The 16,532-nt window shown below is 36.9% G+C and overlaps 1 protein-coding gene across 1 annotated transcript; it reads left to right on the top strand.

The window, feature by feature from the left end:
* Nucleotides 1-9,060: 9,060 nt before the first annotated feature.
* LOC148733848 (leucine-rich repeat-containing protein 3B-like) lies at nucleotides 9,061-16,483 on the top strand. The gene is made up of 3 exons (XM_088758041.1): nucleotides 9,061-9,701; nucleotides 11,852-12,063; nucleotides 16,408-16,483. Exons 1-3 carry the CDS (start codon nucleotides 9,678-9,680, stop codon nucleotides 16,481-16,483), a joined length of 312 nt encoding a protein of 103 aa, XP_088614167.1. The 5' UTR covers nucleotides 9,061-9,677.
* The last annotated feature ends 49 nt before the right edge of the window (nucleotides 16,484-16,532 follow it).

Here is a 16,532-nt window from a genome sequence, read left to right as displayed (position 1 = left end):
CGAGTGTTTTTTAAAACAAATACAGCCACGAACCTAAGAGTGCCCTGCGGTAAGGGAAGGCTTCCTCGAGTGTACGAAATTTAAAATATCCGCGTCCTAATTAACGGAGACAGCCTCACGTGACAAGGTATTGCAGTTAGGATGTATGACCTCTGGCAAACGCTTTAAGGCAGAAAAACATGGTACCCTCCTTGTGGAAAATTTCGAAAATAATATTGACTGTGATCTGAAATATTTAGAAAAAAGGTAAGAGTATGAATGAGTTTTTCAAATTGATACACCCAGACAATCTAGACATATTTTAATTTTCCGATCATTTTTTTGTTTTTTGACTAAAAAAGAGATATAGTTTTAACGCGTGATTTAGACCAATATTAGTGCAGGACGAGTGAGTTTTACAGAAAGACAAGTTAAGGCGAGATTTGAGGTTCTCTTCTTGTGACTTGTGAAAAGCTGTTTAAAGAACACGTGACGCGCGGGTCTTTCTTAAATTCGTGCGTGAATCGGGATCAGGAGCTTCTTCTTCTACCACCTTGCTACTTGTAACTACTTGGCATTTCAGAAAAAAAAAAAAAAAGTCATGCATTTTCGCTTAGTTGCAATATTTTTCAATAAGTGTCTCATTCAAGAATTACCCAAATCACTATAGTAATGATGGCTTTAATGGTGTGCACGCTTTTACGGCTAACGGTTACAAATTTTGGCCTATTCACGGAAAACTTGAACAGCTTTCCATTGGTGTCACCAAACTTTTTTAGGGTTAATTTCTTGGACAGCTAATGGTTAAAATTCTTCAATGTTTTACGCCCAACCCCTAATTAGTTTAGCCGTTTTACGACTAGGTAACCCCGGCCACGTTTCACCCTAACAACCACTCAGTTAAGTCCATTATTCTCAAAAACTTTAAATTGCTTCAAAAGGATTCAGAGACTGGTACTATCTTTTCGCGACCTCCACTCATTTCATTTAAACGCGAAAAAAACATTAGCAATTTTTTGGGCGGAAGTTCATTCCAAACTAATGATCAACCCGGAACTTTCAAATGCGCTCGCGCATGATACAAAACTTGTCCTTTCATTCATAACGCTGAGAAAATATCGGGACCCAAACGATCCATTAAGATCACTGATCACCATCTTCTCGTGCGCCTCCGCCAACGTAATCTATTGCATAACTTGCAGTCATTGCAAAAAGATATATAGTAAAAACCCGCATACAAGAACATGTGGATTAAGAACACCCAGGCTGAAATTTGGTAAAAAAGGCGTTTTTATATAAGAACACATTCAGCCTGAAAATTGAAAATTGATCTTATATTTAAATATTATTCCTTTTTCAGTTTAATAGAACAAACAGTGTCTGTAGCTTTACTGTGGTATTGCACTAAGATCTCTGTATAAATGCTAGTAATTTCACTTGCTGTGTATAGCAAATGTACAACAAATTTTAGAAAAATTATGTGTTTCATCATAGTAAGTAAATCCCTTACATTTGTTTCGAAGTAAACAATTAAGAACACTTGAGAACACTTTCAGGCTGATCTCACTTGAAATACCCGATATATAAGAACCAAATCAGCCTGAGCCCCAAAAATGGGTGTTCTTGACTGCTGGTTTTTACTGTACGTCGGCGAAACAGGAAGACGACTAGGTGACCGTTTCCAAGAATACCTTCGCGACGTAGAAAGGAACGGCAAGGACGCGTCAAAACCAGTCGCTAGACACTTTAATTTACCTAATCATTCTAAGCAACATATGGCAATCTGCGGTCTTTCCTTACATTTAGGTAGGATGGAAAGCCGCAAAACTCTCGAGCAAAAGTATATGTTTCAAATCGGCACTCTTGATCCCACAGGTATCGACAAACGCTTTTCATTCCACTAATTTATTCGTGTTTTTCTCGTTGCCATGTTCCCACCCGTAGCGTAGCTCCGCTTTCTACATATAAACCCAAACACATGAGTCATCTTCTAATTATACGCCGTAACCGTGGGAGGTGAAATCCTCGTCATCGTCTCCTATCCCACAATAACGCTAAACTATGAAGTATCGAGTAATGGAAGCCACGCATGGAGTTGCTTCGTACGCTCTGCCATTTTCTGGTCAAGAATATGAGCAACTTTCTACATGAAACAGTAATTTTGCGGTTCTTGTGAGTAAACTCAGCTATCTACAATAAAATTATCAATTTAAATGGTTTGGAAACTTTGAAGAACTTATTTGTTTAATCAAGGTTCTTCTTGAAATCAACGATATCGGTGAATTCTCAGAAGACCAAACCCACACGACGCTCACTTTTAGAGTTTGTGACATAGTTATAAAATAGTATTCGACCACTCACACGATGCAAACCCAAGGCTCTGATTCTGCATCATTGCGAGCAAAGCTGAAGAAAGCTTATTCCTCGAAAGATGAACTACTCACCCTACAAGCTAACAACCCGAACGACTCGAACGTGCCTTCGGTTGAACTCGCTAATTCAGAGGAGCCTGCTGCAGCGGCCGTTCTTGATATCTCTTCAAATGAATCAAGACCTCTGGCCTCCTGTGGATGCTGTTCTACGGTAAATTTACTGTTGCTGCCTTCAAAGAATCCCTGCTGACATGGCAATTGCTATTTGTTATAATTTTAACGATCTTCTTATTTTTTTCATTGCTAAGTTGTGCTCAAAGACAGAAAAAGAACATTCAAGGAACACAACACCAGTTTGATGTGATTACCGTCAGCTCTAAGGAAGTTGAACGTGTAAACTGTGTTAAAACGCTAGGCGTAACAATAGCCAGCACTCTACGATTCAATTGTCATATCTCTGAGGGACCAACAAAGGCCAAAAAGCGGATATTCTGTCTCATATTGCTTAACCGCGCCAAAGTTCCGGCTCGTAATACTATCAGTTTCTAGCATACTTGTATTAGACCTCTACTCGAATATTGTGCTCTTCTTTACCATCATGTACTGCCTGATTATTTGAGCAACGACATAGAACGTGTCCAAAAACGCGCCCTATCTGTAATTTCACCTGACCTATCATATCTCGACAACCTTTCATTGTTAAATTTTACCTAATTGAGAAATAGACGTATCGGGCAATGTAATAAATGTTTCGAGGCTGATAGTTTCTAAAGAAACGGTTTGAGGCTGCGTCGGTGGGGGTAACGAAATAATTTGAATATATCAACAAACTTGAAATGGTAAATTGGCCACCGTTATGATTATAAAATCCGACGTTGCTTTTCATTCCACTAATTTATTCGTGTTTTTCTCGTTGCCATGTTCCCACCAATCACGTAGCTCCTTTTTCTGCCTTTAAAAGCACACACAACCCACAATTCCTCTATTCGCTCCGACGAAGGGTTAACGCTCGAAACGTCAGCTTTTATAATCGTAACGGTGGCCAATTTACCATTTCAACTTTGTTGATATATTCAAATTAATAAATGTTTCGAACTGATAGTGTCCAATACCGAGCACAAAACTATTTTTTTTTCCACCGAAGAACCATATTACCGATAATCTTAGAAATAAACGTCTGTTTGTTAACCCAATAATGCGCACCAAGCGTTTCTCCCAGGTCTGTGTGTATGCATTATTCTTGTATTATTCTTGTACATAATATGCTATGTGAACTGATAATTTATGATTTTAGCCAGTATTGAATTGTGAATATTCATGCAATTCAGCCTCATTAGGCTGCCATGTGATTTTTGATAAAGCTATTTATCTATCTATCTATCTATCTATCTATCTATCTAGCTAGCTAGCTAGCTATCTATCTATCTATCTATCTATCTGTCTATCTATCTTTAGATTCGATCTATCGGTAGAGTCTCATGCATCCTACGAAACATAGTCTCCTGTCTTCAATTAACTAGATATCCAATGGTAGCTTTATCTCTTTTTTCCGTTATTTTGATATAAAAATATAACGCTTTCTAAGTAATACGCAATAACTGTAGTGGGTCAGAATGCTAGCTGGATTCGGCATCGTAGGATGGTCAACTTTGACATTCAACGCTATCTTTCTGCAAGATTAATCTCTCCTGCGAGATGTTATTAAAATTGTTCCTTTGTCTTAAAAAATTATCCTGGATGTGAACACTGTTCACATTTGCCAGATGACTGAATATATTAGCAGATTATCCACCTGATGTAAGAGAAACTCGCCTGCCGGAAATATGATGTATGAATCGTGGTCGACTTTACACGGTCTGAGAAATTCGGTTGTAATGTTGCAAATTTATCTAAAAAGAGGATGTGCGGCTTGGAGGGTGATTTGCATGTTCAGTGGAGCACGTAGTAAAGAATTATAATTAATTGTCGTAATTGCGAATTCGCCTTGACTACGCGCGGCGGGAAAATCAGGTCAAGTGACTTATAATTTAAAAGGAACAATTTATGCTGTAGCAACATTCGAAGCTGGTCATCAACGGTCGTAAACGCAAGCATCAAAATAAAGCTTCGAGATAGCGAATCAAGGGTTCCAACTACTCAGAAACACAAATTGTAAGTTACGAAACCGTTTATCATTTCGACTAAGAATATTGTAGACAATAATGTATCCCGAAATTATTTAATTTTCAGTTGACTACGACGTAGCCACGGATGTAACGAGCCGTGTCTCACTCTAGTACAAATATAGTCTGACAACGTTGATCCCTGGTGGGCTAATCTTTAGAATAAGTAGCCCCTTCAACCATATGAGCGAATCAGAGGGTATTGGCGCACAATGAACTATATCCATTGAATTCTGATGCACTTTTGCGTTCCATATACACAATATTTTGTCCTTCCTTTCAGCTCAAAAGGAAAAACCACAGGAACCTGCTTTAATAATAATAATGATGATAATACTAATAATAATAATAATAATAAAAGTATCATTTATATAGCGCTTTATACAAAAGTTCTAAAGCACTTCACATAAGAAATAGACAATAAAATAATAAAACCTACAATACCTAGGAGATAAGATAAGATTTAAAGAGATAAGTTTTTCGAGATGACTTAAAAGCATCGACACCGAGACTACGCCTAATATAGCTGGGGCATATATAAATTTTTAAAGGGAAAAACCCCAGGAACCTGTTTTTTCAGTTTCCTTTGTATGTATACCTGCAATCACTTTGGATTATTGTTTTCTTCCGAAGAACAATTAAGCACAGTTGGGAACTTTTGATTTAATCAACCATTACTATAGAAGGTAAGGATTTTCGTCTGCTGATGGTGACAGTAAAGGCGCAAAAATCTGCATAAAGGCAAGTATATTGATAAGCAATACAAGTATGCGTGCAACGAGCGGGTAATAAAAATTCGCTCCAGTAAAACCCTTAAAAAGCTTTTAAAAACATTCCAAAACAACCGCGCTTCTTCAACTGTAGAAGCTCTTGGATATATCCTTCCTGACGGATCATTACAGATGTGCAACGATATCTTTGCCAAGCTTTCAGTACTGAATTAAGAGCGACTCTTTTTCAAGACCGCGTGAGAGGTTGCACATCGACCGAAAAATGACTATCCTCATATTTCAATCAAAGACACCTTATAGTAAACATAGAAACGTGGTAAGGTATTTTTTCCCGGACTTACTTCTTTGTCCTAGAAAATTCACGAAACTGAAGCGAGTGTCGGTAGCCATAAAATAGCGGAAATCAGGGTCCCGAGGAGAGGCAAATGAACTTTGTTCATGAAAATCAACAATATTTCAAAATCCAAATATCACATTTCGTAGCAAATTTTCAATTATCATTTTGACCATGCGGTATAACCCAGAATCGGTTCAGATTAAGCGCGTGGTAAGTGGAAATAATGTTGTTTTCGGGGATGTACATGCAGAATTGAATGTAACTGAGTGATATCACACACTTAGAAGTGCCAGGAAGCAAAACACAAAACAACAAACAACTATAACACAGCAAAGGAAAGAAAGGAAAATTATCATGAAACTAAACGCATAGCTGCGTGAACTCGGGCTTTCAATATCGCACATCTGGAGTTATCTTCAGGGGACTGCCATATTATCATTGTTACTGTCTTCACGAAATTTCGTCATTGCTAGTCATAAATAAGTCTACTTGTGTTTATTATGTCAGCTGGAGTGTCATGAATGTTGTGATGGTACAAGACAACAATCAAAATAACATATTGCCCTATAGGAGTAGGTTCCTACAGATGCCAAAGGTTGAAATTCAAAGACTTTTCAATGACTTTAAAGGCCAAGTTTAAGAAAATTGAAATTATCTTGATGAATAATACCAGTGTAGCTCTTATTGTATTGAGATTCATAGTCAGTCTCCAACACATTTTAAAGTGTGGCTAATTCTGTCTGCATTAAAAATGATTGTCTGGTTAACTGAGACAAATTTTGATACGAATGATTTCCAATATTCCTTATTGTTGAGGCTATTCCTCAACAGGGTTTTATGTTTTAGTCCGTTCCATTTTCATTTTTTTTATGTCACGTAGACCACAATCCTTCAGTTGTAATTTTACTCTCTGCCCCTTTTTCGCACGTGGTGAAGCGCTTGTAAAACTTTAGGTACGTAAAACTGTTCCTGTTCTTTCGCTTACCGCCCTTCACCGTGTGGTTTTTAGGGCTCCCTGAGTCTCGTAATCTTTGATGAAAGGGTGACCGGATCGTTTTGTAAATATTGGTATTCTTCGCCGTCATTAAACTTGTTGGTCGAAGTGCTGTTCTGTTATTATTCGACATCTTCGCCGCTTTACGTGTCCGACCCTGATAATTATTGACACGAGATCATTAGCAGAATTAAGGCTGATAGTCTCGAAAGAAACTGTTTGGGGCTGCGTCGGTGGGGGTAACGAAATAATTTCGATATATCAGCAAGTTGAAATGGTAAATTGGCTACCGTAACGATTATAAAAGGTGACGTTTCAAGCGTTAGCCCTTCGTCGGAGCGAAAAGAGGAATTGTGGATTGTGTGTGCTCTTAAAGGCAGAAAATGGAGATACGTTATTGGTATAATAACGTAACTCCATTTTCTGCCTTTAAAAGCACACACAACCCACAATTCCTCTTTTCGCTCCGACGAAGGGCTAACGCTCGAAACGTCAGCTTTTATGGTCGTTACGGTGGCTAATTTACCATTTCAACTTGATTAGCAGAATTGATTCCTTGTTTGTTATTGTAAATCAAAGAGCAGAAACTCATTGCAACACATTGTTTTTTCTGAGTTTGTCCAAATACCAACTCATTAGCTTGGCTATATGGCGCTGCTACTGTTTTGCTAGGGTCGATGTACGTTGGAGTACGACCAGGGTTTTTCTCTAAATCTGAACAATACTTTGGTAGGTGTGGTTGACTCTTATAAAGACACATGGGTCTAATTACAAGAAAACATTGATAAATACCCACTTGCTCTATATGCCTTTACAGAACAATTCAACAAATACTTCTTCTCGTGTCGTGTAACTTTATCTAATCTTACCCTCTTCGTATTAAGCTTACAAACATTCCTTGTAACTCTTCTAACCTTCACATAACGACGTAGCTAAGAGGACTTCGGTATGCTTGGACGAATACGCTCATAAACAAACTCGATTCCTTCAGTTTTCTGCCCTTTCTTCTGAGACGTTTCAGAGTAGCTTCTGGTATTCTTCTGGGTTCTCGATCATATTTAAATACACGGTTGTGTTTACATGTAAACAGAATATGAAATAGCTCGTTTGATAGAGCAGCTTTCGCTTGATATTTCTCGATACAAGGTTCACTCGTCAAGATCGCTCGTAAGTTGACCTCTCGTAAAGTTCGCAGACCGACTAGTTCCCAAGACGTTTCACAAGTTTTAGCGTGGGTTTACCACGAATAGTGTGTGACTTTTTATGTGTATTGAGCGTAACAGCCATCGAATTTCTTTCGCGTGCATCAAGCAGGGAATTGTCCATGAAAGCAGCCATTGCTTTAAACCATGCACTCTGGGGTACATTCTACGCATACCCTTACACCTCGCGCATGCGCTGTAGTGGAACTGCGATTTTGTGACTGAGCACACAGACACACACGCGAAAAAAAAAACAACAAAAAACAACCGATTTTATACCTCGGGTGTTTCCTCCGGAAAGCTCGAGTAAAAAAAGATTAGGGAAAGGATCAAAAGTCAGAATAAAGACGAAACAGAGGCAAAGTACCAAATAATTGAAATAGACTACCAAGGTGGACTAGAATTGAAGATAAATGTATAATGAACGATTTGAAATTTGTAATCCCAAATAAAAACAAAGAATCTTAGCTGAGTTAAGAAAGTTTTTTCCCAAATTGGAAACTGTTCGCAAACTAAAACAACTGTATGGAGAAAAATATTATGCCCTTAATACTTCAGCTAATGTTACTTTATTTTTTTTTTTATTATTTTTTTTTTTTTTTAATTTTATTGGCATTCTACTGAGTTACAAAAGTAATAAACGAGAAGTTACACGTACAAAAAATTGCCAAAAGGGAGTAACGAACGGGACGTGAGTACCCATGCAAGGAAACTCCCTACAGAATAAAAAATAAATAAATATTACAAAGTTTTAAGTCAGTGCGAATGAGTTCTATGGCAGGAACAGTCTATAAACACTGACCAGGTACACGGTTGGTCAATATCGAAAACATTTGCTAATAAATTAAAATAGTGATTAGTGACAAAGTTCTTAAAGGATGAAAGAGTACCTAAGGAAGACGGAGGAGCTACTTTACACATAATATTCCACAGTTTTGTAATTCTATTAAAATATGAGGCCTTAAATAAAGATGTTTTACAGGACTGAGTTTTCAGCAGTAATTCCGGATTAAAACAGTTTCTTGTGCGGTTGTGGGGAACAAAATTAACAAAGTTGTTAACGTCAATAGGCGATATTCCGTACAGACAGTTATAAAAAAATATTAAGTCTTTGATCTCTCGGTCATAACAAAGAGGCAACATATTCAACTTAATTAAGCGTTCTTTGTAAGAGGATTCGTGCAGTCTTTCCTTTAACTCGTGCCGTAAAGATATATCTGAACACCTAAAGGTTGTCAGCAAACCGATGTTGAGGCCCTAACAGATTTCATTTTAGATTATCCTTGGCTTCCTGTCTCATTTCGTATTAATTCTAAGGTTCTACTTTTAACTTTCAAAGCCATTCGAAAATCCGCACCGTCCTATATCAATGATCTTGTCAAAATTAAGCCTTTAAATTCAAGATATGGACTTAGTTCTAATGACGGAATACTGCTATCTTACCCGAATTTTAAAACTTTAATAACCCTAGGCGACCGTGCTTTCGTTGTTTCGGCGCCGAAACTCTGGAATGATTTACCTTCGGAAATTAGAATGGCTAAATCTGTCGACACTTTTAAAAAACTCTTAAAGACACATTTCTTTTAGTAAGGCTTTTTATTCTTAGTTAGCTTAGCTTTTAATATTTTATACTACACATGATGTAACTGGCATCTATTACAAAGCATTGTTGTAATAATGTAATTAGTATTTATTTCATGCATTGTTGTAATGATGTAATTAGTATTTATTCCATGCATTGTTGTAATGCGCAGTTGATCATCCCGTCATGGAAACGGCGCAATATAAATCCACAATTTTATTTTTATTTTTTAGATCGAGCGCCAATTCCCAACACACCTCCAGCAGTCGGACTAGATCACCTGTTCTTTAGGCGTTGGATGAAGGAGAGGTCACAAAGATGCGGTACATTCTAGAAGCCCTAGTAAGGCATCTTTTTAGGACAATTATTTAGCTAACCCTTTTTTCAGGTTTTTCTCTTCTAGAATTATTATTCTGAGGACGTTTTCCAAAGTGTTGCAAGGCGCTGGTCTAGTCAAATCTTGCTCAAGATTTTCTTTAAATTTGTTATTTTGCTTGTAAAGGCTTCAGGAGGCAGCCTTCTTTATTACGGAGGCTGCGCTAAGGAAGAAAAATAAGCTGTTACCACAAAGAATAACTTCTTACTAAATTAGCGCGAGGGCCGTACTAAGGATAATTTCTCTGAAATCATAGCAGTACCGAACGAGCGCAAAGAGGTGTGTACAGAAACTACCGAGGACGGTATAACTCAGAATCGGTTCAGGTTAAGGTCATTTCGCCATGGGAAATTATATTGATTTTCTGATGGAACACAGTGTTAACTACTAAAATGTGTTTGAAATTCCGGAGTTAACCACAGAGTGGCTTATAGATTATGCCTTGACTTAAATGCCGATGTTGCGATTTTCACAAATTTCAGCCTGGTTTTTCCGTGCGGAAATGAAAAGTCCAAACTAATTTCAAAACTATTTCCGCTTACCACGAGCTTAACCTGAACCGATTCTAAGTTATACCGCATGGTGAAAATGATAATTGAAAATTTGCTGCGAAATGTGATATTTGGATTGAAATATTGGTGATTTTCAAAAGCTTTCTGTGAACTCCAAATTAAGTGAAATGGTCCCATTTTAGACTTTCACTATACCTAAGTCCTTCTTATACCAATTCATAAATTTGATGCCAGCTTGCTTTCTTTTGAGCTTTTCATGGACCAAGTCCATTTGCCTCTACTCGAGGCACTATTTTCCGCCATTTTACGGCTACCAACGCTCGCTTCAGCTTTCGTAAATTTTCTAGAAGAAAGAAGCAAGTCGGGGAAAAAACTTTACCACGTTATGTTAACTATAAGGTGCCTCTGGGCAAACTAGGAAGGTCTTCAATTTGTCGACCATGTGCCACACTTTTCGATTTTCACTCGGTCAATTCACAAAGTCGCTCTTAATATTGAGATTTCTCAGATTCAATCTATAACCCGAAAGAAATGGCAGTCAAACCCTGCAGTTGAGCTGATTATGTGCTGGTTACGCAAAATGAACCTAGCAGTTATTATGACACTGCTCTTTCCACTTCTGCAGCTTTTCTTTGGTCCTTTCTAACAAAAGCAAGGCATCTTCAACCCGGTCATTGACTTGCAATCCTCTAGCACCTTTAGTTTTGGTGCTCTGGCTCATGGCCTCTGGGTTCTGTTGTCCATTAGATTTTAATCCAGGAAGTTGTGAATGCAAATCTTTTGGCCACCATCGAATCGGTATTAAGTGCAAAGGAATATCGCATTTACAAATGAAGTAGGCTTGGGGTAAACTAACAATTAAAACTGAGCAACTTGGAACTTTATATCTTTTATCTTTGTAAAAGCATCGATTTAAGCAAAACAAGTTCATTAACTCTTTTGAAATTCGCTTTTCATTTTTCAGACCGTTCGATGAAAATGAGTATTGATATTAGCGCAATATAAGTTAATATTCGATGATTTTAAACTAATTAGGCAGAATAATATTTGTCTTGCAACTTTAACATCGCCTGAAAGCAGACCCACCCAAAGCCTTACAGAGGTAACGTTTTTCTTTTCTTTCCAATTCTGACTATTATTCCTAACATACAGTGGTGGGTAATTTAGTCGACGCTTGAAATTACTTGATGCGGAAATGTTTTCCTTCGTTTAAATATTTGAATAATGACCCAGTTTGTTAGAAAGGACCAGAAAGAGCTTCATCCTATATTTCCATTGATCAGCAGCCTTCAAACACGATTTTTACAATCAATTAGTATTATACCATAACGTACATAACACAGCCGTCTCGTTTAACACCCTATGCTGAAAAAACTTTAAACCTATTTACACGCAGCAAATATACAAATTCCCTGAGGGATGGGAGGTCTTACATTTGGATCAATGGTTTAAATAGACGTTCGAACAATACAGGTTCTCCCCTGGCATTTTAAACTTGCCTTAGCATACATGTATCTTGAAAATCATACATTATGCAGATAGTGGATAATTCATTTGTTAATTTTCACTGGACAAATACATGTATTTTTGTTTAAATTGAACAGACGAGCAAGGCATCTTCAATCCGGTCATTAACTTGCAATCCTTTAGCACCTTTAGTTTTGGTGCTCTGGCTCATGGCCTCTGGGTTCTGTTGTCCATCAGATTTTAATCCAGGAAGTTGTTTGTGCAAACCTTTTGGCCACCAAGGAATCAGTATTAAGTGCAAAGGAATTACAAACGTACCGCGTGAGCTTCCCCCCAACACGGCAATACTGTAAGTACATTCTTGCAACTACGTTCTTGTATTAGATCCTATTAGGAAACTGAAAGACAAAGACAATCGATAACCTTCGTCTCAAGTCAATCCTTTTGTACTACACTGCTCCTTTATCAACTTTTTCCTCTTTAGGCATTTGTCAAACAATCAACTGAGCTCCTCTTGGGCTGAGGCCGAGGAAAATTTTTGTATCACACATCACACAGTAACATAAGAAGAAATCATTTACATAGCTGAGAGGGCTGAGCAAATGTTGTAATGTTTCGATCAATAGCGTAATCAATCCCGTATCCCTTGCCTGTTTCTTTGATTTTGTCGGAGCGATAAGCTTTTCTTGGACAACAAATCAAATCTCAAGTGTTGTGTTCATTTTATTAAGCTTCGAAGATACGTACCATTAAACAGGACTACATCGTTCTTTGTGGCGTTTGTTATTGAGATGGCATTTCTTCCAAGTTTTTATATATTTACTAATTTTCTTTGTTCCTAAGTACCAGCCTTTTTTAATAGTTCTAAATCTAAATCTAAATCCAAATATCGTTATGTCGGCAAAATCGTTTAATACATCACGCCAACTCTAACATAATAATAAGTGAGGCTATACTAAATATACAACACAATTAAAAACGATTGAAAATTATTAAAAACTATTTAAAACTACCGATAAATAAATTTAAGTTAGTTTGCTTTTAAAAATACGGAGGGATTGGTTGGAAACAGTTTGTTTTGGGAGTTTGTTCCATTCAGTTATTGCCCTGGGGAGAAAAGAAAATCTAAAAATATCTTTATGTCCTTTCGGTACAATGAATTTAAAATCATGGCTTCCTCGGGTTCTCCTTTCTTTGTTTAATATCTAATAATCCCCCCCCCCCAATCCCATCTAGGAGGCCGTGGCACATCTTGTATATAGTGGAGAACCTTCCATGTCTTCTCATTGTTTCAAGTGTGTCCCACTGTAGATCTTGCAGCATTTCCGTCACGCTCGTTGTTCGATCGTAATTTCCAGTGACAAAGCGGGCTGCTTTCCGCTGTACCCTTTCTAGAGCGGCTCTATCTTTCTGGTAATGTGGGTCTCATGCGCTACAGGCATACTGGGGTTTTGGCCTCACAATACACGGTTTGTTTCACTGACTCTGGACAATTCCACAGGTTTCGCTCGATAAGTCCCAGGACCTTATTTTCCCTAGATGTGATTGTTTCAATATGTGGTGACCACCTCATTTTGTTATCGAGCATCACCTCCAGATATTGGTGAGATTCCACTTCTTCTAAGATTTGTCCACAGAATACGTATTCTCGCTTTGGAGGATCTCTCTTGGTTGTAAAAGACATGATGTTACACTTCGAAGAATTAAATTCCATCTTCCACATTTGTTGCCAGTCTTCTAATCTATACAAGTCCTCTTAGAGATCGGCTGTGTCTTCATCACAACAAATTGTCCCATATAACAATGCATCATCAGCAAAAAGTCTAACAGTAGATTTAAGAGTATCAGGTAAGTCATCTGTATACATTAAGAACAGTAGCGGTCCTAAGACTGTTCCTTGGGGAACACCAGATGTCGCAACTACAAGGGCAGATGATGCTCCCTCAATTACCACTGATTGGGTACGCTGTGTTAGGAACGATTCAAACCAGTTAAGTAGTGGGCCACGATTTCCGTAATAATCAAGTTTCTTCAAGAGTCGGCGATGGGGAAGTTTGTCGAATGCTTTTGAAAAATCAAGGATTGCGGCGTGAGTTGTTCAGTCACTTATTATTTGAAGTCAAAATTTGAGAAAGCTATTCTTATTTTTCTTACCTATAGCAATCTCTTAAGCATGCCCAGGGCTGAACTTAAAGATTAATAATAACTGTACATCAACATTTCTGGACTTCTATTTTAATAGGATAACAAATTTGTAGAACAATATACTTAATGACGTTAGGCAGGTTGAGTCCATCTACTCTTTTAAGCGTACATTTAAGTCGTTTTATTTCAAGAGACTTTTCAACGTTTTTGATGGTGACAACTTTCGTACCTTTGAAATAATTCCTCCTAAATGTCGCCCAGTAAATACCCTTGATGCGTGCACTTTTTAATCAGCCTATTTAGTATATTTGAATTATTAGGTTAATATTTAGGAGAGGGTTGGGCTGGAGCTTAAACTTAGTAGGGGACTTATGTCCTATTGTTTTTGCTCCGCCACTGCTTTGACAAATCCTTAAGTAAATGAAGTGAATAATCAAATTAAAGACCTTTTCTCAGAGCACATTCCATCTTCGAAACTTGACAAAGATGAACGTATAGTTTGGGTTTGTAAATATATAAATGCCATCAGTGTAATGTAATATGTATGTTCCCTTGAGAATTTAAACAGTCTGGGAAGATCCTACTTTTACTAGGTGATTTTAATATTAACCTACTAAATTGTGTAAACCATCTTGCTTCTGAAGCATTTCTTAATATGATGAACTCTAATTGTTTATTGCCTTATATTCTCCAACCAACCCGTATAACTGACAGACGTGCCACCTTAATTGACAACATTTTTGCTAACACGTACAACTTTAATGCTCATTTCAGTGAGGAAATGTTTGTTGATGAAGTATCTCACCTTGATTTCTCATCTATCTACAATAGTAATTTAAACACTAATGGCAAGTTTGATCTTTTCTATAAACAAATCGACTCTGTTTGCAAGAAGCATATACCTTAGAGGAGGCTTTCCAAGAAGAAGGTTAAAATATTGTGCAAACCTTGGATCACTAGAGAAATCCTTGTTAAAACTAAATATAGAGATACTTTATTCCAAATTACTTAAAAGTAAACGATTAGATCCTATAATTCATTATCTCTATAAAAAAAAAAAATAGAAACAGGGTTGTTAAAGATCTGAAAGATAGTAAATCCAAATACTTTAATCAACATTTTTCTTTAAATAAGTCTAACATGCAGAAGTTGTGGTCTGGTATTAGGTCAATTTTAAATACTGGTAAATGTGAAAACAGTTATATAACTTGCATTTTAAATAGCAATAAGTCTGTTAATAACCCTTATGACATCTCTAACATCTTTAACAACTTCTTTGCTAATATTGAAAAGACTACGGAGAAGGGAATCCCCCGGGGAAGTCATAACCCCTTATTCTACCTTAAGGGAAACTACTGAGGATAATTATTTTTTATCCCCTATCACTTAAAAAGACATTTGGACTTTTATTGGTATGATAGATGATAGCAAGTCTTCTGGCCCCTACAGTGTACCTGTTATTATTTTGAAAAATATTAGGGACTAAATACCCGAGCCTTTTGCATTTTTAGTCAATGATTCCTTTGTTAGTGGTAATTTTCCTGTGAAATTAAGATTAGCGAGGATTACTCCTGTTTTTAAGAAAGGCTCAAGATTTGACATAGAAAATTATAGACCAATTTCTGTTCTTTCTAACTTTAGTAAATTATTTGAAAAAGCTATGTGCCATTGCCTCTACAGTTATTTCGAAGAATTAAAATTACTTTATCCACTTCAGTTTGGTTTCAGAGAAAAATGATCGACTACCCATGCTCTTATATCACTGAATCTATTCGGCAGTCCATAGATAATAATGAATTTGGTTGTAGTATATTTATAGATCTGAAAAAAGCATTTGATACTGTTAATCATACAATCCTATTAACTAAGTTTAACCATTATGGAATAAGAGGTGCATTATGGAATAAGATGTGTTGTGCTTGATTGGTTTAAATCTTACTTATTTCAAAGAGAACAATTTATAAATGTTAATGGTTATAACTCATCTTCATTACCAGTGACTTGTGGTGTCCCACGACGATCTATTTGAGGACCCCTTTTATTCTTGCTATGAGTAAATAATTAGTCCAATACTTCTGGCTTACTAACATTCCATCAAGTTGCTGATGATACTAAAATTTACTTTTCTAGCAAAAACCTTGGCCACCTTGAAACAACCGACAATCGTGAGCTAAAATCTGTTGCTGGATGGATGAACTATAATCGATTAGCACTTATTATAATAAAAATTTAACTTTATTTTTTTTTTTTATTCCAGTAAACTTAAACCTAATCAGTCATTAAGAATTAAAATTGATGATGAACTAATTAATAAAGTTGACTCCACTAAGTGCCTAGGCATAACTCTTAACGTGATTTTGGATCGATACCAGCCTTGATTTATCAAAAGTGGTTTTAATTTTAAATCCTGAAAACAGCAAGCTAGATTGTACATTGTTGTCCAATCGTATGAGGCATAGAATAGTTTTGGAATCACATATCACACAGTAACATAAGAGACAACCATTGACATAGCTGAGAGAGTGGAGTTCAAATTTTTTCTCCTTAGAGACGTGTCAAATAATACGTTGGAGCTTATTCCAGAGAGAGCGTTCCAGAATCTGAGACGTTTAACCTACTTGTAAGTAGACAACATATAACAAAGGGTATTTATACCTATAGAAGAAAATTCGA

The sequence above is a fragment of the Stylophora pistillata genome, chromosome 4, assembly GCF_964205215.1.
Source record: "Stylophora pistillata chromosome 4, jaStyPist1.2, whole genome shotgun sequence".
In the NCBI taxonomy this organism is placed as follows: Eukaryota; Metazoa; Cnidaria; class Anthozoa; order Scleractinia; family Pocilloporidae; genus Stylophora; species Stylophora pistillata.
The sequence above is the reverse complement of the archived record's forward strand: the minus strand, read 5'-3'. Positions and strand labels throughout refer to the sequence as shown.

Excerpts from the sequence above, each read along its gene's own strand:
- LOC148733848 (XM_088758041.1), top strand. The coding sequence starts at position 9,678 with ATGCGGTACATTCTAGAAGCCCTA. Across the intron at positions 9,702-11,851 it reads GGTACATTCTAGAAGCCCTA|ACGAGCAAGGCATCTTCAAT; the intron begins GTAAGGCATCTT and ends TAAATTGAACAG. Across the intron at positions 12,064-16,407 it reads CCCCCCAACACGGCAATACT|AGACGTGTCAAATAATACGT; the intron begins GTAAGTACATTC and ends TTTTCTCCTTAG.